Source organism: Mustela nivalis (genome assembly GCF_964662115.1).
Source record: "Mustela nivalis genome assembly, chromosome: 18".
NCBI classification, from domain to species: Eukaryota; Metazoa; Chordata; class Mammalia; order Carnivora; family Mustelidae; genus Mustela; species Mustela nivalis.
In genome coordinates, this window is record NC_139037.1 from 41810115 (window position 1) to 41831286 (window position 21172).

The 21172-nt window shown below is 46.5% G+C and overlaps 1 protein-coding gene and 1 long non-coding RNA gene across 5 annotated transcripts; one reads left to right on the forward strand and one right to left on the reverse strand.

The window, feature by feature from the left end:
• The first annotated feature begins 15200 nt into the window (after window positions 1-15200).
• Window positions 15201-18037, forward strand: LOC309852344 (free fatty acid receptor 2-like). 4 transcript variants are annotated; one of them, XM_082708720.1, is made up of 2 exons: window positions 15201-15334; window positions 16301-18037. In XM_082708720.1, the coding sequence occupies exon 2, from the start codon at window positions 16308-16310 to the stop codon at window positions 17295-17297; it is 990 nt and encodes a 329-aa protein (XP_082564846.1). In that variant the 5' UTR covers window positions 15201-15334; window positions 16301-16307; the 3' UTR covers window positions 17298-18037. The 4 variants fall into 4 exon arrangements, with proteins under 4 accessions (XP_082564846.1, XP_082564847.1, XP_082564848.1 ...); XM_082708721.1 differs by having other exon boundaries at window positions 15201-15329; XM_082708722.1 differs by lacking the exon at window positions 15201-15334 and adding an exon at window positions 15717-15809.
• LOC309852345 lies at window positions 17057-21152 on the reverse strand. Its single transcript, XR_014305180.1, has 2 exons — window positions 19770-21152; window positions 17057-19555 (listed from the first exon to the last, which is right to left on the reverse strand). It is a non-coding gene; the product is annotated as an uncharacterized lncRNA (long non-coding RNA).
• Window positions 21153-21172: the final 20 nt, after the last annotated feature.

A 21172-nucleotide genomic window follows, 5' to 3' on the forward strand; every position in this document is an offset into this window, starting at 1 on the left:
ACTTCCGGGCAACCTTGGGACCCCTGGAACTGAAAGCCAGGAGTGCCCCATTTCTACAAAATGTGCTCGCTGGCCAGGGAATGCCAAATGATGCAAAACCGGAGATGAATCTGCTTTGGCTGGACTCTGCCAGGAAGGGAACAGGAACTTGACAAACTTGACATTGTCCAGGGTGGGGGTGGAGAGGAAGAAAATGAAGACAGACAAGAAAGAAAGGGTGAAAAGCAGCTAACAACCGAAAGAAGCCTCCAAAAGAGAAAGTGTGGGCTGTATGATTGTGATTGGAAAGAGAGGCCTGGGAGAGCAGTCAGAACTTGAATTTGGAGACAGATGAATTAGATTTGCAGGGACAGAGACGTGGGGAGAAGCAGAGAGGGCCTGACTGACTCAGCAGCATTCAGTGAGGGCACTTCCCCTCTTGGATGTGACTCCTTAGACAGGAGAACTCTGTGGCCCTAGGAGAGAACAGTCACGAAGGTGGCTTACAGGCCTGCGTCCTCTCCCCGAAGACCTGAAACCTTCTCGGGGAGCACCATGGGAGCCATTCCCCCACCACTATTTGTGTCTGGGGAGGAGGGTGCTGGAGCACATGCCACAGAAGCCCTGGGACTGTTGGGGGGCTAAGCTGAGGGTGCCACTCTTGGAAACAATGTGATACTGTCAGGGGTGAAGAGGTCCGAAGGTGAACAAGGGCAGGTGTTTACCTGCACCGCCGCCCCGCCTTACTTCAGGAGCCCAGGTGTGCTGGTCCATCGCCAGCCAGGCCTGGAGCATCTCAGCTCATCCGGTTCTCTAACTCAACAGTTCTCCAAAGATGTGTTGAGACACACTGGTGTGTGGCAACCAGAGGCAAGAAATGCAGGTCAGTGGTTCATGGTGATACTGAAAGGACCAGAGTTTGTGAAGTTAAGTAAACAAAGAAATGATCAGATACAAGGGAAGCCCTTCAAATGTCACTGTCAGTTGTGAGCATTCCATCAACCTTTCTAGAGCGAACAGAAAAGGGGAACATCCCAGTGCAGACCAGAAATTGCTCTAGACATGGGCACAGCAGATCCTGATGCAGAACTGCTTCCCCGGGGGGCTTTGGGAATGTGCCTTTCCCCCCTCGCTTTCTGAGGTTTGAGCAGGGAGGACCTGAACCCTGGGACCTCTGGATGAGAGACGCTATCCATGCTGCCTGGTACCCTACGCCGGGCAGAATCATCTCACTGAGGAAAGAGTCTCCAAGCTCCTCCCTTCCCTTAAGCCACGTCCGCCCTTCTCAGAAGAGTTCGAGGGGCCTCTGGGGGAGTGACACAGAACAGGACACAGTTCGAAGGCGGTGATGCCTGTCACCTCTGCGTGCTCACGTGACGGGAGGGCACTTCTGAAACTTCAAACTCCTGTAAGAACACATCTTGTCCAGTGGGGGTAGAGGAGAAAAGTCTGAGGTGTCGAGGAGAGAAAGTGAAGAGTCAGCCCTTCCTGAGACCCAGGATGGGGAACCATCCAGGACTCCCAGAACACTTCTATTAAGGGAGCGTGAATGGAGGCACCAACAGACGTTCCAAAAAAGCCAATGGCAGACAAATAAGCAAACAAAAAGCAGAAAGAGATGCATAAATACAGAGAACTAACAAACAAATGGCTGTCAGAGGGCAGGGGGAGGGGGAGGTACAGGTTTCCAGTTCTGGGACGAATGAGTCATGGGGATAAAAGGTACAGCCTGGGGAATCCGGTCAACAGTACTGTAACAGCGCTGTGTGGTGACAGAAGGGAGCCGTATTTGTGGGGAGCGGAGCATAACATACAGACTTGCCCAACCACTACACTGTATACCCAAAACTACTGTAACATTGTTGGTCAACCACCTTTCCATTATAAATAAATCGATAAGCACATGGTAGAAGCTCAGTCAGTTAAGCATGGGGAAAAGGAAAACAAAATCTGGAGGTGATGTATCCTAATTTTTCTTAACTCACTAAGAACATCCCAGACAGCCTCACCTGATTCCACACTTCTCTTCATCTGTGACAAGTCTAGCAACTTCCTTCCCGTCGCTGCCAGACAGCTGCTTCCACCCTTTCAAGGCAGCTGAGGCCATGGCCCCTGGCCCCTTTCAGCTGCCTCTGCACAAAGGAGAGCTTTGCCATCTGCTAGTCTCGCCTCTGCTTCCACAGCAGACTCTCTGGGACCCACAGCTCACAGCTGCTCAGGCACTGAGGGTTATGGCAGTACAGCTTTCCTGGCCAGCGGGTGCTCCCCCTCTGTCCTCCATGTGGGTGGCTGGGCTCCTGGCTCCTACCCCACAGCGCTGTGGCTGATTCTTTCACTGGGAGACAAATGGCGCTTGTGTCAAAGGAAACACAAATACAAGTCATCTAAAGCTGGCCCAGCAACAGCTGGCTGGGATGTTCATAGAATGCTCACGTCTGATTTTGTGTTCCTAACACAAAACTGACCTCCGCAACCAGGCTGAATTCTATTCATCCAACCCCAGGGCCCACAGAACCAGACAAGTATGGCTGATGGCAACACTCCCCATGGTACCTTCTCCCCCACGTGCTGAGGTTTTCCCTAAGATGTGCTCTTCCCTGGGCATATGCCAGGCCTTTGGGGACTGGAGGACAGAGGGCTCATCCATACAAGTTGTACAAGTGCAATTTGGAAAAGACTACCAGTTTCTTCATTGAGTAAAAAAGTCTGTTTTTCGGGGCTCTTTAGAGAGACAGAGTGTGTGTGTGAACAGGGAGGAGTAGAAGGGAGGAGGAAAGAGAGAATTTCAAGCAGGCTCCATGCCCAGCACGGAGCCTGACACAGGACCTAATCCAACAATACTGAGATCAAGACCCGAGCCAAAGCCAAGAGCCAGACACTCAACTGATTGAGCCACCTGGTAGTCCCTCCAAAGTCTGATTTTTAATAATACACTGAACCCAGCTAAAAGGCTGTTTCCCAGCCTTCTTTACAGTTAGGTGTGGTCCTTTGACTAAGTTCTTGCCACTGAGTTATTAGAAGTGTTGTGTGGAACTTCTAAGAAGTCTATTAAATTGAGAAGGGGTGAGCACTTCTTTTTCCTTTACTCTTATTCTGCTGACAGGAACACAGATGTGATGGCTGGTGCTTCAGCTTTTATACTGGGCCATGAAGACAAGGGCTACTCTAGGACTGGTACTAGAAGAGGACGGGTCTCTTAAGTCTTTCTGCAGCTGACAAAGACAATCCTGGCTACCTTGGACTACAAACCTTCAGGCTGCTCTTAGGCGACAGAGAACGAGAATTCTGTCCTATTTATACAACTACTACCTAGAGTTGTTCTATTACACACAGTAGAATCCAGTCCTGACTAACTGGAGTTTCAGCTTGTATCAATTTTATAGCAAACTAAAATTTCTATTTTCAGTTTTTGATGACATTTTAAGAGGAAGTTTTTCAAACTGTAATTAGAGTAATTTAAGAGGCAAAGGAGAACAGCAATATTACAAAAGCAACCATTAATTTGGCCTTCTTCTTCCCTTTTGTTCCTCTCTATCCATCATGTTCTCCTTCCAAGATTTATTATGGTCAATATCCCTCTTCTAGTGGTAGAAGTTGGAATAGTGGTTATCTCAGAGGTGAAAAGTTTGCTCTCTGAGCAGGGGCATAGACAGTTCTTGCAGGACATTGAAAATGGTCTATATCTTGACCCATATGGTGGTTACACAAATACACATGTTAATAGTCATTAAGTTGAACCTCTAAGATTAGTATTCTTCATTGTATGTAAGTTACACTTCAATAAAAACAATTTATAAAAACATACTTTCTAAAGTCCCACACCTTTTTTTGGAGTTTTTAAAAAATATTTATTTTTTATAAGTATTAACACAGTTGACAAACAGTGTCATATTAGTTTCAGGAGTATAACATAGTGATCTGACAATTCTATATATATTACTTAGTACTCACCATGGTAAGGATAGTCACCATCTGTCACCATACAACATTATTACAATATTAACTATATTCCCTGTGCTGTACTTTTCATCTCTATGACTTGTTTATTTTATAACTGGAAGTTTGTACCTCTTAATCCATTTTACCTATTTTGCCCATTGGCCCCCTCACCCACCTCCCCTCTGGCAACAATCAGTTTGTTCTCTGCATCTGAGTCTGTTTCTGTTTGCTTTTGTTTTTTAGATTCCACATATAAATGAAATCATATAATATTTTTCTCTGTCTGACTTATTTCACTTAGCATAATGCTTTCTAGGTTCATTCTTTTTAATGCCTGAGTAACATTTCATTGTACACATATACCACACCTTTATCCATTCATCGTGACACTTGGGTTGCTTCCATATCTTGACTAGGGTAAATAATGCCTCAGTAAACATCAGCGTGCATGTATCTTTTTCAATTAGTGTTTTCAATTTTGGGGGGTAACTACCCAGAAAGGGAAATGCTGGATCATATGGTATTTCTATTCTTCATTTTTTTGAGGAAACTCCATACTGTTTTCCATAGTGGTGGCTCCAATTTACACTCCCACCAATAGTGCATAAGGGCTCCCTTTTCTCCATATCCTCGCCAGTGCTTGTTTTTTTAATACCAGCCATTCTGACTGGTGTGAGGTGATATTTCATTGTGGTTTTGACTTGAATTTCTCTAATGATGAGTGATGTTGAGCATCTTTTCTTGTACCTCCTGGCCAGCTATATATCTTCTTTGGAAACCTGTCTGATCAGGTCTCTGCCCATTTTTTAATTGAATTCTTTGTTTTGTTTCTTTATGTATTTTGAAAATTAACCTTTTACCAAATATATCACTGCAAATATCTTCACCCATGCACTAAGTTGCCTTTTTTGTTTTGTTGATGGTTTCCTTTGTTGTACAAAAGTTTTTTATTTTGGTGTGGTCCCCACAGTTTATTTTTTTATTTTATTTATTTGACAGAGAAAGAGATCACAAGTAGGCAGAGAGGCAGGCAGAGAGAGAGGGGGAAGAAGGCTCCCTGCCAAGCAGAAAGTGGCTTGATCCCAGGACCCTAAGATCATGACCTGAGCCAAAGGCAGAGGCTTAACCCACTGAGCCACCCAGGTGCCCCTCTAATAGTTATTTTTTTTTCTCTCTTCCCTGGCCCGGAGGGACATATCCACAAATGCTGTGAAGCGTCATGTCCAAGAGATTACTGCCTATGTTTTATGTTAGGAGTTTTATGGTTTCAGGTCTCACAGTCAAGTCTTTCAACCCATTTTGAATTTATTTTTGTGTATGGTGTAAGAAAGTGGTCCAGTTTCATTCTTCTGCATGTAGCTATCTGTTTTCCCAGAACCATTTGTTGAAGAGACTGTCTTTTCCCCTTTGTATATTCTTGCCTCCTTTGTTCTAGGTTAACGAAGCATGTAAGTATGGATTTCTTTCTGGACTCTCCTGTTCCATTGATCCATTTGTCTTTTTTTGTGCCAGTGTCATACTATTCTGATTAGTACACCTTTGCAGCAGTCATGAAATATGGGATTGTGATACCTCCAACTTTTTCTTTTCTCAAGGTTACCTTAGTTATTCAGAGTCTTTTGAGGTTCCATACAAATTTTAGGACTATTTATTCTGTTCTGTGAAAAAATACTGTTGGTATTTTGATAGGGATTGCACTGAATCTGTAGATTGCTTTGTAAAATCTTACCCCTTTTTGTGGTCATCATAGATATTTTAGTTTTAGAATTACTTTTCCTCCATATGTGCTCTTCAAGATTTCTATAATTTTGGCATTCTCCCCTCCCTCCTTACCCAATTTTGTCAGGTTGGGAAAATGCCTGGTTAATAATCACTTTCCCAGACAGCTTTGCAGCCAGGAGTTGTCATGAGATACAAGACTAGTCAATAAGAAATGAGAAGTCTGCTGAATAGGGCTTCTAGAAAAGCTGTCATTATCTTGATTTATAAAGGGATAGATGTGGCTGATAATGATGTGTCAATTTCAGTTCATCGATAGTAACGAACGTATCATTCTGGATGATGCAGGAGGCTATGTGTGCATGGGGTGTAAGAGAAATCTCTGTGCCTTCTGTGTAATCTTGCTGTGAACCTAAACCTCCTCTAAAAGCCTCTCAAGGTTTAGATTCAGCTCACATGCCGCTTTGCTCTTTCCACTCTCCACCCCCTATTTTTCTGCTTAGAATGTAAATGCTTTGTAAGATCATGAAGCAGCAAGTCAAATCTAGGGATGGTGGAGAAGAAAGCTAAAAGCCAGGGCTGCTGAGAGCTCCTTCTGAGAAGCTTCCCCGGCCCTGTCTCCTTCATGTGACGGACGAAAAGAAAACCGTGTATGTTTAAGCCCCTGTGGTTTGGGATTCTAGGCTCAGGTGAAATACAAGGCTTTTAGTTTTATATATGACAAAGACTTCTTGAGACACAAGGGGAGGCTAAGGTGTTAATTCACTGTGGCTTCCTATCATAGCAGAGCAAGGGCCCAGGGGAGAAGAGGGAAACCCCGAAAACCAAGACCCCATCTGCATGCTCCCAACCCGTTCTCTTCCCAACAGCCTCACTGCTTACTGAGGGACCTGAATTCCTCTGGAGAGGAATGGAAGGAGCGTAGGGGGGGTAGAGGGAGGGTGCTCAACATGCGGAAGATCTCAGTTCAAATAAACTTCTCTGAGAGCTAATAGTAAAGGATTACATCAACTGCATCACTGTTTCTCAATCTATTTTTAACCAATTTCCTCTTTTGATAAACAGAAATTCCACTTTCTACAGTTTGCATTAAGAAAACCAGGGCTTTCCCTTCTCCTGGGAAATTCCAACTATTAAACCACATGTACTACTGCTTTCCCCACCCAAGAGTTTCTGACACTTTCCCCCAAGCCTCTGGAGGATCAATGGTGTAATCAGAGTTTTCCCGAGATTCTTCAAACTGGACGGAAACCCGGGCAGCTCCTGTGATGCTACATCTAGTGGGGGAAAGAGGAGTGGCCTATGTGACAGAGGCAGGCAAAGGGGAGGAAAGCAGAGGGAAGGCTGGGCTGGGAAAAGGAACATGGAGCATCAGTTTGGCCCCGAGTCAGCATAGCTTCTGCAAGATCAGCTACCACCAGATTGCAACCACATCCAGTTTTACAGAGGAAATCTGTACGACTTTCATTTCTGAAGACTCTCTGCTCTTCCTCCTTTGCTCAGGGCTAACACTGAAAGGCAGTCCGAGCCAGCTGCCTTCTGCTGTTTGGAAGGAGGCCTGTGCCCCTGAATGCTACCTGGTGTCTTGGCTAGAAGCTGTGTGGAGCCAAGGGGACAGAGGGTGGGGGGGGGGGATTTTCAGTCCTGCTCTGGGTCTGAAGGTCAGTTTTGTAGGGACAGAGGATAGAGAAGGGGGCAGGGGGTCAGACCACCTCGTCAAGATTCCAGGAATAAAGGAACAGTCTCTTCCCAAGTTCTGAGTCCTATTTCACCATCAAATCCAGATCTTTATTAGTATTCATGCTCATAAGTGCTAGATGACACAGAAAATTAAGTAGAGAGCAACAGAAGATGCTCCCTCCCCTGTATTCTCCTGCGTTTCCAAAGTGGTTAAAGGCAGGGAAGGAGGAATGGATGAAAGACGACCACATCTGACAGGGGTGCCTGGGTGGCTCAGTTGCTTGAGCATCTGACTTGCGACTTCCGCTCAGGTATGATCTCAGGGTCCTGGGACAGAGCCCCACATCAGGTTCTGTGCTCAGCAGGGGAATCTGACCCTCTATCCTGCTTTTGCTTTCTCTATCTCAAATAAACAAATAAAATCTTGGGGGGAAAAAAAAGAGAGAGAGAGAGATGACAGCATCCAGGATCCGGGGTGAGAGCATGAACTAGATCATGTGACAGGTTGAGAGTTGCCAGGATCCTAGGAAACTGGTGTGGAAGGTCATTTCCTCATGGGTTCAGGCAAAGAGTGAAGGCCAAAAGCAAGAAGCCTGGAAACCATGCAGACATTCCTTGCGGGAAGCAGATGACATGATCTTACACCCTTGCCTATGTACTTGTATCCTCCTGTGTGGGATCTATAGGACTTTCAGGGGTTGTTGGGGGAGCCAATTCTCACTTGGAACTCCCTCCCCTGGCACAAGGCAGAGCAGAGTCCAGTGGTGAAGACGGTCTGGCTCCCAATTTCATATTTCAGCTCTTCCATTTACCAGCTGACTTTAGGCAAATTATTTAACTCCACCACACCTCAGTTTTCTCATCTACAGAATGGGGATGAGTGTGCCAAACTCACAGAATTCTCTTTATTACCTATATTCCCTATGCTGCACCTTTCATCCCCGTGACTTATTTATTTTATAACCGCATGCTCCTACCCCTTAATCCCCTTCACCCATTTCATCCATCCCCACACATCCTCTCCCCTCCGGCAACCACTAGTTTGTTCTCTGTCTGTGTTCATGAGTCTGTTTCATAGAACGTCTTCAGGATTAAATGAGTTCATCTTTGTAAACCTCTTAGCACAGTACCTGATACACAGACTCACAGAATGAGCAGAAAATGTTGGCTGGTGTGCCCATTTCCTATGTCCATTATAACACTTTATCACCAATGCAGTGGCTCAGCACAACATAAACTGAGCCTCTCACCGTTCTGGAGGCCAGATGTCCAAAACCAGTATCACTGGTCTGAGGAAGACCCATTCCTTGCCTCGTCCAACTCCTGGTGGCTGCTGACATTCCTTGGCTTGTGGCCACCTCATACCAGTCTCTGTTGATCATACCATCTTCCCCTCTGCTGTCCGAAATCCCCCTCTGCCTCCTTCTGGCAGAATATCTGTGATCACCTTTAAGGCCCACACAGATTATTCAGGAAAACCTCCCCATCAAAAGCTTCTTCATCACACTCAACAGATCTTTTTCACCATAAAGAGTGACAGTCACAGGTTCCAGAGATTAGGACGTGGATATCTTCTGGAGGGGAGGGGGGACAATTACCCAGCCACCACAGCTGGCATTATTGACCAGAAGTGGGATCTGGTGAACAGCAAACGGCTAGACAGAGTGAAAGAAGGAGAGGCCTCTGCAGAGGGAGGTTGGGGCACGTTACAAGCAGTGAGCCGCAAAACCCACGCTGCCCACTGAGAAGGCCAACAGGGATAGGCCTGAAGAACATTCCCAAGGAGCTAGGCCTGGGCTACTCCTCCTTGTTCCTCCTCCTCAGTGGTGCAACAACGCTGGGGATGCAGGTGGCAAGGGTGTAGAACTGGAGGCCACTACTGTTGACTGGAACTGCAAGGCTGGGCCAGTGGCAACTAAAAGAGGACACACAAGGGGGTGGTGGTCATCAGCTGTCACCTCCACACCTTCATTAGGCCACTGAAGGAGCTCAAAAAGGGTAACACACAAATGGAAGGACAGTGAACTCTGCTGGCCCAGGAGAGTAGAGACATCCGAGTCCACCTGGATGCAGACTACTGGTCTACAACCATCTCTCTCACTCCCCAGAAGAGTTCCCTGTCTCTCTGGCATCCTGTGCTCTTCATGCAGTGGCATTTATTTAAAGTTACAGATCCCAAATCCCAGCCGATCTTCTCTGCCTACATTGCCACATTCTCCTGAATCCATGCCATCATCAGTCCTCCCCTGGATGGTCGCAATGCATTTCTATTCTCTCTCTCTGCTTTCAACTTCTGGAGACCAGTCCTTCTGGAGACCACTCCCCACATCGTCCCAGTCTTCTCATATCATAAATCTCATCACGTCACTCTCCTCTTATGGCCCAGAAGGGGATTCTCATTGCTTACAGATAGAATCCCAAGTCCCTACTGAAAGCCACCTAGTCTTCATGGTCACAGCCCTGGTTTACCACACTCCGGTCATACCTGCCTTTCTGTCCCCTTCCCCTCCCCCTCCAGAGGTGCTTTCTGCCTTCTTGCACACCTGCCAGCTCCACAGGCCAGATGATTCCTCTGCAGGAACTTCACAGTGGCCAGCCCCAGAATTCAGCCCAAACTCTCAGATGTCAGCTAACAGTAACCACCAAGATGACTTCTCCGATGCCTCTGGCCAAAGAAATCCCTGGCATGAGGTGACCACTCTCCCTGCCATTGCTTGGCTTCATTTCCTTCAATGTCTCTCTCTGCAAAATGACTCCCATCTGCGTATTTGCTCGCTCTTGCCCATCTTTCTCCATCAGCATATGCTGGTGAGTGTGAAACCATGTTTGTCTTTGTGACCCTGATATCCTGGTGCTTGGCACAGATCCCACCACTTTCAAGGGAATAGACACATATTTGTTGAACGAATGAATGAAACAATAGCTCTTTATTTACCATTAGTGCCACTACTGCTGAAGTCCTGCATTCCCCTTCACTTACGAATATTTTTTTATCCACAATGCCCTTGTACCTGCCAAGCAGGATCTAGGTCATAAAGGTATATTATCCTGATTTATCAATACTGGCGATGAGGGAAGATCCTGGCAGCTTCCTGCAAAAGTAGGAGTGTCTTAATCTACGAAAGAGCTCTCAAGTGATTCCTGCCTGGGATTTCTTAGGACAGTCCCAAAAGACAATAAAATGAGGCAGCTGGAAACCAAGATCTCCGAGCTTTTGAAAATCGATTTCTCTCCATTACAATTCTTCTACTTATCCATCCACACATCATCCAGGAAATAATTATCAAGTGTCTAGTATGTGCCAGGCTCTCTGCCAGACCCTGGGAATACAATGGTGAGCAAAACAGCCATTTCCTCTGCCACCTTTGTGGAGAGCCTCCAAGGGAGATGCACATTAAGCAAATCCTCACACAATAAATGGATTATAACACTGCGATATGTGCTGTGAAGGAATTGTAAAAGATGCTACAATATAATAATTAGAAAACAAAATTAAAAAAAAAAAACTAAATCTGCAAGAGCACCAAAAATAAATTATTTAGGAATCAATGTAAGAAAAGATGTGTAAAAGCTCTCTCCTGCTGAGAGAAATTTAACACCTAAATCATGGAGCTATGTCATGTTCCCAGTCGGGAAGGCTCACTGTGATCCTGATGTCAACAGTTCCAAATTGATCTATGGATACAACACAATCCCAATCAAAATCCTAGCAGGCTTCTCTATAGAAACTGCTTTCTATGGCAATGCAAACGACCTGGAAGAGCCAAAGCAATCTTAGAAAAGAACAAAGCTAGAGAACTTACACCTTCTGATTTTGAGACATAAAACTACAGCTGTCAAGATGTGTGGAAATGAGGAAAGGAAAGACAAAGGATTGCTAGAACAGAACAGAAATTCAAGAAACAGTCCCACTAAGGGCACATGGATGGCTCAGTTGATTAAGCGTCTGTCTTTAAGAGTTTGGGTCATGATCCCAGGGTCCTGGGATCAAGTCCTGCATCAGGCTCCTTGCTTGGTGGGGAGCCTGCTTCTCCCTCTCCTTCTGCCTGCCTGCCTGCCACTCCTCCTTCTTGTGCTCTCTTTCTCTGTCTCTCTGTGAAAAATAAATAAATAAATAAAATCTCTTAAAAAAAAAAAAAGAAGAAGAAGAAACAGATCCACTCAGATAAAATCAATTCATTTGTAGTAAACATATGAAGGTAATTCAGAAAGGAAAATAAAGTCTGGAACTGGATAGGTAGGTAAAGATTTCTTAGGACATAAAAGCACAAAACATAAAAGGAAAACTAAATGAATTAGACTCTATCAAAGTTAGACTTCACCAAAATTCAAAATTTTTTTGTTCTTCAAGAAATGATTGAGAAAATGGAAATATAAGTCTTATAGTGGGAGAAAATAGAATACATATATCTAACAGATGAGCAGTACTCAGAACATAATAATGAACTTTCAGAGCTCAGTACTATGAAAATAATCTCATTTTTTTTAAAATGGACAAAAGATTCAGTTCACAAAAGACACAGAGATGGCCAATAAGTACTTGAAAATACATTTAACATCAACAGTCATCAGGGAAATGCTAATGAAAACCACAATGAGGTACCATGCCACATAATAAGAATGCCAAAAACTCTAGACTAACAAATACCAAGCGTTGGCGACACTGTGGAGCAACTAGAAAGCTCATACACTGCCGGAGGAATAAAAATGGCACAGCCACCTTGGAAAACAGGCAGTTTCTTTTAAAAAATAAGCAAAAAGATGACCATAGAGCCCAGCTAATATAGGTATTTTCCCAAGAGAACTGAATACAGCTATCTTCACAAAGACCTAAACAACAATGTATGTAGCAGCTTTGTTCACACTAGACAAAAACTGAAAAACAAAACCCAAAAACCAAATGTCTATTAACAGGTGAATGGATAAATAAACTATAAAATGGCTATGGAACAGAAAACTATTCAGCAACAGTGCTCTGAGAACATCCAAGAAGAGAATCTAAGTGAACCTTGGAGGTCAGGGACAGCTTTCTTAAGGAGAAGGTGGGTATCTGAAGGAAGGCTGGGGCCTGCCCAGGGAGGTGGAGTAGGTAATGAGAAAGAGCACTGCAGGCAGCGGCTTGGTCAGGAATCCCTGGCAGAGGGAAGGTGGCACATTCACGGAAGCAAGAGATGGTCTAGCTTAGAGAGCAAGGAGAGAGAAGAGAGATAGGAGTTGAGGCATGGAAGGGCCATGCCAGGTAGCCCTTATAGGTCTTGTTAAGAGTTTTGATGTTTATCCACAAGGCTATAAGAAACATCAGAAAGGGTTCTAAACAAGAGGGTGATATAACTGGCTTGACATTTTTAAGCCCACTAGCTACAGTATGGAGAATTAGCTGTCAGGGTGTGAGTGGCTGGGAAGGAGACAGTCACGGCCCCTGACAACCTCCTGGTAACAGACTGTGGCTTATATTGGGATAGGTGAGCTAGGATGATGGAGATGGGCAGGAATGGATGCCTTCAATGGGCTCTGAGAACTATGTGGGACTGTACTGAGGGGATAAGGCAGAAGACAGTATTGGCACTGACTCCAAGGTTATGGCTCAGGGGATGGAACGGGAATAGTCCATGGCCCAACACACAGAATGCTAGAAGGAGACCTCATTTGATGGAGGTCTTAAGTCAGCTCTGAACGCGCTGAATTTCATGTGCCTGGCAGACATCCGAATGACAATGTCTACGAGGCATTTGGACACATGAATGTTCAAGTTCACAGGAGCCCAGAATAGATTCAAAACTGGGCTTTATGAAGATGGTAATTAACACAGCAGGAATGCATAAAACAGATTAGAGAGAACATAAGACCAGAATAAGAGACAACATGGAACCAAGTCTTAAGGGACTCGAGCATTTAGAGGATGACCAGGGAAATGTGGGCTAGTGAAGGTCACTACGAAGTGACCTGGGAAAAGGCTAGGAAACCAGAAGAACATAATATAGGAGAACTCACGGAAGAAGAGTGTTTTCAAGAAGGCTATGGAAACTGTGTTGAAGGCTAATAAGAGAGGAAGAAAATGTCCACTGAATTTAGGAGCATAGAGATCACTGCTAATCTTAGGAGGAAGAGATCCTATGGAAAAATAGGGATATAACCCAGATTAGAGCGGGCAGGGGACAAGAGCGTGAATAAGGAAGTAGAGAAAGTGATCATATATAATTTTAAATAATGGGCTCAACTTCCTATTTTAAAGCTGGGTTGTAATGATGATGATGAAAGAAAACAACTTGGACGAGATTGTGAAAGACATCGCCTTTGTGAAAGCTCAGCCCTTGAATTCAGCCCGAGAGGTTGCGTTTCCTTTTCCTGTGACATAGGTGGGTGTTGTGAGTCATGAGTTCAAAGTTTCCTTTATTATGTTACCTTCATAACTACCCCAAATGTGGAGGACGGGGTTCACTGGCCCCTTCAACACAGGTGACATGCCAATGACAGGAGGAAGGCACAGAGCAGGGGAAGGACATACAGAAATAAAACAGTGGTCCTACTCCTCAGCACCTGTGTGCCAGAAGTTTCTGCTGGGCCATTCAATCCAGATCCTCAAGAATAGTTGCAGAAAATCATAAAGGCAAAATGACACAAATATTTTTGGTAGCAAGCAACAGAGAACGGTCTCTTCCTTAGTTCTCATTTATCTGGGAAGTGCACGTGTGTGCCGGGAGAAGGAGATAAATGCAAAGATCAAACTCCTTGGTTCTAGAGGAGGGTAGAGCTGAAGAGAAACAAAAGCTAAATATTAAGATCTCTGGACCCCAGGGTTCTAGGCTACAAAACTAATGACTGACTGAGGAAATGACTGAACAAACAACAGGGGCGAGTATAAGTGCTGGGGAAAGAATTCTGAGAGCAGGGATCAAGCCACAGATGGCAAAACAGACAGCCATTCCCTAAATCAAGAGGAAAACGTGTTCTGACTTGGTTTCCTCAGATGTGTGTATTTGGACAGGAATCGAGGAGCTTCTAACCTGGATCTCCACAGAGGGGGAAAAGTAAGGAAGGAGCAAGGGTGGCTCAGAGGCTGGACCCAGCCTACAGGGAGAGGGAACACCTGGGGGAAAGACACGGGAGTCTGAGTCCAACTCCCCTGTAGAAAGCCACACAGGCACATCCCGCCTCCTGAATCCCTGACACTCCCCCAAGTCAGACAGCACATCAGTGCCCTCAACCTCTGGATATTTTAGCAAGTGGCTCATTCTCTCTAAGGCTGCCAGCAGGCTTCCAGTTACCGGCACCCACTAAGCACTCAGCGCTGGCCCATATGCTTCATACATGCTATCTCATCTATGCCTCACTGAAACCCTGGGAGGTAAGTATTCCCATCCTCACTTGACCGAAAAGGAAGCTAAAATTCAGAAAAGTCCTCTGCCCCAAGGCCCCAGGAAAGGGACTTGGATTTGAGCCCACACCTGCATGACTCTAAAACCCATGCTATTTCCACCAGAACAAGACTCAGGCTAGGCGAAACCCATCTGTCTCAATCAGGAGAGCAAAAGAAACCTGTTGGGGGCAGAGGATAAGAGACCACATAGAAAAGAGAAAAACTGAAGACTAAAAGGGAAAGAGGAAACTTCTTTTCTGAAAATGAAAAGAAATTGCCTAGAAAAGAGAATATAAGATCATCTGACTTGAGAAATAGGAAAAATGCCTGGGAATGAAAAAATAGTTCAGGACCCAGAGACAGAGAAGCTGGGTTTGGAAGTCAGAGCGAGGATCTCTAGGGGGAGACTGAAGATGCTGGCGGGTGCCCCATCCTTCAGGTTTGAGAGAAGACAGCGTTCAATTACTGACCTTCCTCTCTCTGGTCACATGACTTGTGCTAGTATAAAAGCTTTCTACCAGCAGGTTCCTTACAATTTTTTCCTGTGTGAAATGGGCAGTAGCAGTGGCTAGAGCGCTATTCCTCTTTCCCAGAAGATTTCAGACTTCCCTTCAGGACTAACCCCAAGAAGCCATCTCTCTGGACTGAAGACAAGGCAAGGTGGCTGGCTCAGTGCTTGTGCTCTGGGAAGTGATGCTAGGATCTGGAGTGGAGGGGGAGGTACTGGGGGGGGGCTGCTGGAAGCCTGTGAGAAACTGGATGTGAGGCTCATACCTAGAGACAGGAGCCAGTGTAGGTGGGGTTGAGGAAACAGACGGGGACCTCAAGCCCAGAGAGAGGATGGAGGGGCCGGGCTGTGTTTGGGCAGCAAGGGTTACAAGCCAAGTGGAACCTGAGTGACCCCGTTAAGAGTTCTTCTGTTGAGAGTCAAAACACTGGACTTTCATGAATATGCTCTAAAGTCTTTGAGGGGACAAGCCCCAAAAGATAACACAGGTTCACCCTTCCTTCCCTCTGCCCCTCCCTTACACCTCCTTAGCTTCCTCTTTTCAGTACTAGTCCCAGAGTCTGGCATTGGTCAGGGGAGAAAAAGGCGGAGGAGAATCTGTGTTCTGCAAAAGGAGAGGAAGAGGAGGTAGGGGGATGGGTTGGGGGGGGGCAAGGCACCTGCTTCCTGGGCATGTGGCAGGATCCGGTGTAGAGCTGGCACTGGGTCTCACGGCCTGGATTCTCCCGAGAGGTAGCTCACGGCCCTCCCCTCGTGAGATGAGGCTTGCCTTTTCTCTCTGCAGATCTCTAGTAAAGAACTTAAGGAAAGGTGGAAACTGATAACTGCAGCTTCCTGTATCTGTGAGGAGAGGAGAAAGCCAAGGGTTGGTCCCCCCCAGAGACACATGATGGCAAACGTAATAACTACTGCTTAATATCCCGCCCCAGGCAAAGTCAATAATTGCTCTGGGCAGTTCTGGCAGGTGGTGTGAGCAAGCGGTGGTGGCAGCAGAAAGCTTTGGTCTGGGAAGGGAGAGCACCAGGGAGGATGTCTCCATCCTGAACCAGAGCTGGGAGAGGGGGACCGCAGGCTGGGAGTGGGACCTCCTGACCCTGCCCTTTTCCAACCTCTTCCAGAGCCATCATGACCTCCTGGCGCAACCCCCTCATCCTCACGGCCTACATCGTCATCTTCCTCACCGGTCTCCCGGCCAACCTCCTGGCCCTGCGGGCCTTCATTGGACGCGTCCGCCAGCCCCACCCTGCCCCCATCCACATCCTCCTGCTCAGCCTGACACTGGCGGACCTCCTGCTGCTGCTGCTGCTGCCCTTCAAGATGACTGAGGCCGCGTATAACTTCCGCTGGTATCTGCCCGAGTTGCTCTGTGCCCTCACGGGCTTCGGCTTCTACAGCAGCATCTACTGCAGCACATGGCTCCTGGCGGGCATTAGCATTGAGCGCTACCTGGGAGTGGCTTTCCCTGTGCAGTACAAGCTGTCCCGCAAGCCTGTGTATGGAGTGATTGCTGCCCTGGTGGCCTGGATCATGTCCTTTGGTCACTGTACCATTGTGATCATCGGTCAGTACTGGAACTCAACCCGGAATAGCACGAATGAGGACGGCATCACTTGCTACGAGGACTTCAACAGCTCTCAACTGAAACTGGTGCTCGCAGTGCGGCTGGAGCTGTGCCTCTTCCTCTTCTTCGTCCCCATGGTGATCACCATCTTCTGCTACTGGCGCTTCGTGTGGATCATGCTCACCCAGCCGCATGTGGGGGCCCAGAGGCGGCGCAGAGCTGTAGGGCTGGCTGTCGTGACGCTCCTCAATTTCCTGGTGTGCTTCGGGCCTTACAACATATCCCACCTGGTGGGGTTTTTCACGAAGAAGAGCCCCCTGTGGAGGGCTGAAGCCGTGGTGCTCAGTTCCCTCAATGCCAGTCTGGACCCGCTGCTTTTCTATTTCTCTTCGTCAGCTGTGCGCAGAGCCTTTGGAAAGGGGCTGCAGGTCCTGCGGCATCGGGGCTCTTCCCTGCTGGGACGCAGAGGCCAAGAGACAGCAGAGGGGACAAATGTGGACAGGGGTGTGAGTCAAGCAGAGGGAGCTCCGAGTTCTGACTTCACCACAGACTAAGGGTGCTCTAGACCTTTGGAGGCACTCTGGGTGACACAGGCATTGAACAGGCTAGGAGAGGGGGAAACAGCAGGGTTCCCGTCCCAGGGTCAGAAATCCACAGACCAAGCCACTGCTGGGGCTGTAAAAAAATCTCTCTCTGAGGCTTGGTATCCTTTTCTGACTGAAGTTTTCTTCCCAAAGGAGCACAGCTCCAGGACAAGAGGAGAAATGGTTGGGCCTAGAAGCACTCTCAGATTGGGGTTTCGGAAGCAATGTAGGTAACACAAAGGCAGTCCTTGTGAGATAGCTGGGAACTGAGGATGATCAGGCTGAAGCAGAGTCCTAAAGGAATCTTGCTACACACCTTGAAACACCACCCAGACACTGGTCTAGCTGTGGATAGTAGAAAGGAGACAACAGGGACGAGATGGATGAGAACACCAAATGAGGTCAAGGAAGACTCAGGAAGACTATGAGTCAAGAGGACTAAGCGGGAGGACTGAGGACTGTGCCTTCTAACGATCTAGGTTTGCACTGTATTGCTTTGACCTGCCGCTTTGTAAGTATGCTCCAGTCATCATGTGTATATCTTGTCTCCCCGTATTAAACCTGCCTGAAGTCTGGGTCTCGTCTTCTCCCTCTGTGGCACCTCCACACAGGTCAGGACACAGCCTGGCCAGTCAGAGGTCAACACAGACTAGCACAGGAGTAGACAAGCTGGACTGGCAGATTGAAAATAAAGATGGCAAAACGCTGAAGCAAGTGTTCACAATTTCTGTGCTTTTCTACAGGTTTGGGGAGGGTGAACATGCAAGGAAGAAGCCGACTCAGCAGCACAGGGGGAGGGTGATGCATGTGAAACCACAGAAGTATTTTAAGGTCAGGGTGTAATGAGTGGAGTTGGGGGGGGTTTAGAATCCTGTTTCCATTGGTGAACAGAGACGGGACTTAGAAAGAGAGTGGGGGGGGCGGTGAATCCTAACTTAACATTATCAGGTGGACAGGGGCCTAACCACGTGATTCTCCCACTTAGAAACCTGCAATGTTTTCCTATTGTCCAAAGTTTTGGTCCCAGGAACTCTTATCCTATCATTCCATTGCCTACTTCTATCCTGTCTCCCTGCCCAATCCCATCTTCCATTTCTCCACAATAAGGACCCCTCGGGCACTCTCTTGTTAACTGCCCCTAGCCCTAGTCTAGTGGTCTGCAAGAGAGGTCATACAGCAGAATTGCATGCAGACCTACAAAAATAGTACACATGGCCCCCTACAATTTACTGGCTCTTTAAGGGTAGGACAGCAGATGAGCTTTGAAAAGCTTCCCAGTGAGTATGCTAGACAGCTCAGGAAAGGAATCACTGGCCCAGCTCGGAGGCCCAATCTGTCCAAGAAAGCATCCTTCAGAGAGACCCTTCCTCCTTCTAAGTCCCTCCCAGTACAACCCCTTACTCCCTCAACTTCTGCTTACTTTTTCCACTTTCATAAAACCCCACTCAATAGTCATTTTCTCCAGAAGGATTTTCTTTATTATTCCCACCCAACAGAGAGCTCACTTTCGCTGTTTTCCTTCCTCAAACACCACTGGACTTGTGTAAGAGCCCTGACTTCACTGTTGGTCCTGCTTCCTAGCTGGATGGCCTTGAGCAAGTCCCGACCTCCAGCCTCTATTTCCAAACCATAATCACGAGGATGACGGACGCCTCTCAGGGTTACTATGCAGTGCCAGTCAGACTATGTATTTAAAATTGCTGAAAAACTTTATAGTAACACTTAGCTTTAAGATAGCGACCCAAGTGAAATACAGTTATACCCCTGCTTAGAAAAAATATAGTAAGCAGAAATTTATTTTTTTAAGATTTATTTATTTGACAGAAAGAGATTGATCACAAGTAGGCAGAGAGGCAGGCAGAGAGAGGGGGAAGCAGGCTCCCCGCTGAGCAAGAGAGCCCGATGTGGGGCTCGATCCCAGGACCCTGAGACCATGATCTGAGCCAAAGGCAGAGGATTGAACTACTGAGCCACCCAGGCACCCCTATAGTAAGTAGAAATTAAAAATGATGGAAATCACATATTAGAGAGCCAACTATATAGGCTGCTTTAACTTAAAAATGTGTGAGAAAGAAATCTGGGATTTCCTGCTGACTGTACATCTGGGATGTATTACACCTTCCAAAAAAGCTAATTTGATTTTGGATGCCATTAAAAGAAATAGAGTCTAAACAAGTTGAAGATAATCCCACTTCACTAAGGTCTTAAATCAGTAGCATGTTCAGCATCTGAGCAGCACATTTTTATTTATTTTTTTTAAGATTTTATTTATTTATTTGACAGAGAGAGATCACAAGTAGGCAGAGAGGCAGGCAGAGAGAGAGAGAGGAGGAAGCAGGCTCCCCGCTGAGCAGAGAGCCCGATGCGGGGCTCGATCCCAGGACCCTGAGATCATGACCTGAGCCGAAGACAGTGGCTTAACCCACTGAGCCACCCAGGCACCCTGAGCAGCACATTTTTAAAGAAGATTTCTTTATTTATTTGGGGGGGCAAGTGGAGGTAGGGGCAAAGGGATAGAATCTTTCAAGCAGACTCCTCACTGAGTGAGGAGTCCGAGGACCCCACATCCAATGAAATCACAACCTGGCTGAAACCAAGAGTCAGGCACCCAACCGACTGAGCCACTCAGGTGCCCCATGAGCAGCACATTTTTTAAAAAAACATTAACTCAGGGGTGCCTGGCCTGCTCAGTCAGTACAGCATGTGACTCTTGATCTCAGAGTTGTGAGTTTGAGCCCCATGTTGGGTGCAGATATAACTTAAAAATAAAATCTTTAAAAAAGAAAAAAGGACATTAATGCAAGGAATCAAGCCCAGAAGAATTAACCAAAATGTTTCGGATTTAAAACCATATAATGACAATGACGATTGATGACAGTGACATGTAATAAAAGCCAGACACTGTTCCAGAGAAGTAGCCTGAGATGATTAAGGGAGCTTCTCAAGGTCAGCAAGTGAGAAGAAGCATGAATCCAGGTCTGCCTTTCTCCAAAGTGCCTGCTATTTTCATTGACTCATGAGAAGCAAGTAAGAGAATTCTGGATATGTGGCTGAACCAAGATGAGGTCCATCACACGGAAGACACGTTCTAAGTAGCTCCATGGGGAAGAACAACCACCACCGGCAAAAGAAGCATGGAGCTGCCTCTCAAACAGGGCTGTTTAAAAGATTTTATTTATTTATTTGACACAGAGAGAGAGAGATCACAAGTAGACAGACAGGCAGGCAGAGAGAGGGGGAAGCAGGCTCCCCGCTGAGCAGAGAGCCCAATGCAGGGCTTGATCCCAGGACCCTGGGACCATGACCTGAGCCGAAGGCAGAGGCTTAACCCACTGAGCCACCCAGGTGCACCCCCCTGCCCCCACCCCCGTCAGGGCTGTTTAAATGGAACTGAGCTAACTCAACAAGGAAGTCATCCCTCAATTCCAGCAATACTGAAATGGAAGATAGAAAACACCCATCTTGGGACATTGAGGAAACACACATCTGGTAAGAGTAGAACCAGTTAACTGCTAACCCCCTTCCAGCTCAGCGATTCCCAGGGTTTCAGAGACACAGCTGCTCTTCCCAATCATAAAAGTGAAAGAAAATTTCCTGACCTGGTTTGAGATTTTCTGGATAAAGTTTTTGCTACTCACTAACAAGTAGTTGGTCTGTATAAAAGTCACTTGATATACAGCCCATTTCTGGTAAATTAATAATTCATTTGTTCGACAAATATATATTGGTACCTACTATGAGCCAGATACTTTTCCAGGGGCTAGGGATACAGTACATAACAGACAAGGGACCTGCCCTCTTGGGGCTTCCATTCCAGTATGAAAAAATTGTTAATAAGCAAGTAA

Bases quoted from the DNA above. Each gene is read 5' to 3' on its own strand.
- LOC309852344 (XM_082708720.1), top strand. From the start codon at position 16,308: ATGACCTCCTGGCGCAACCCCCTCATCCTCACGGCCTACATCGTCATC.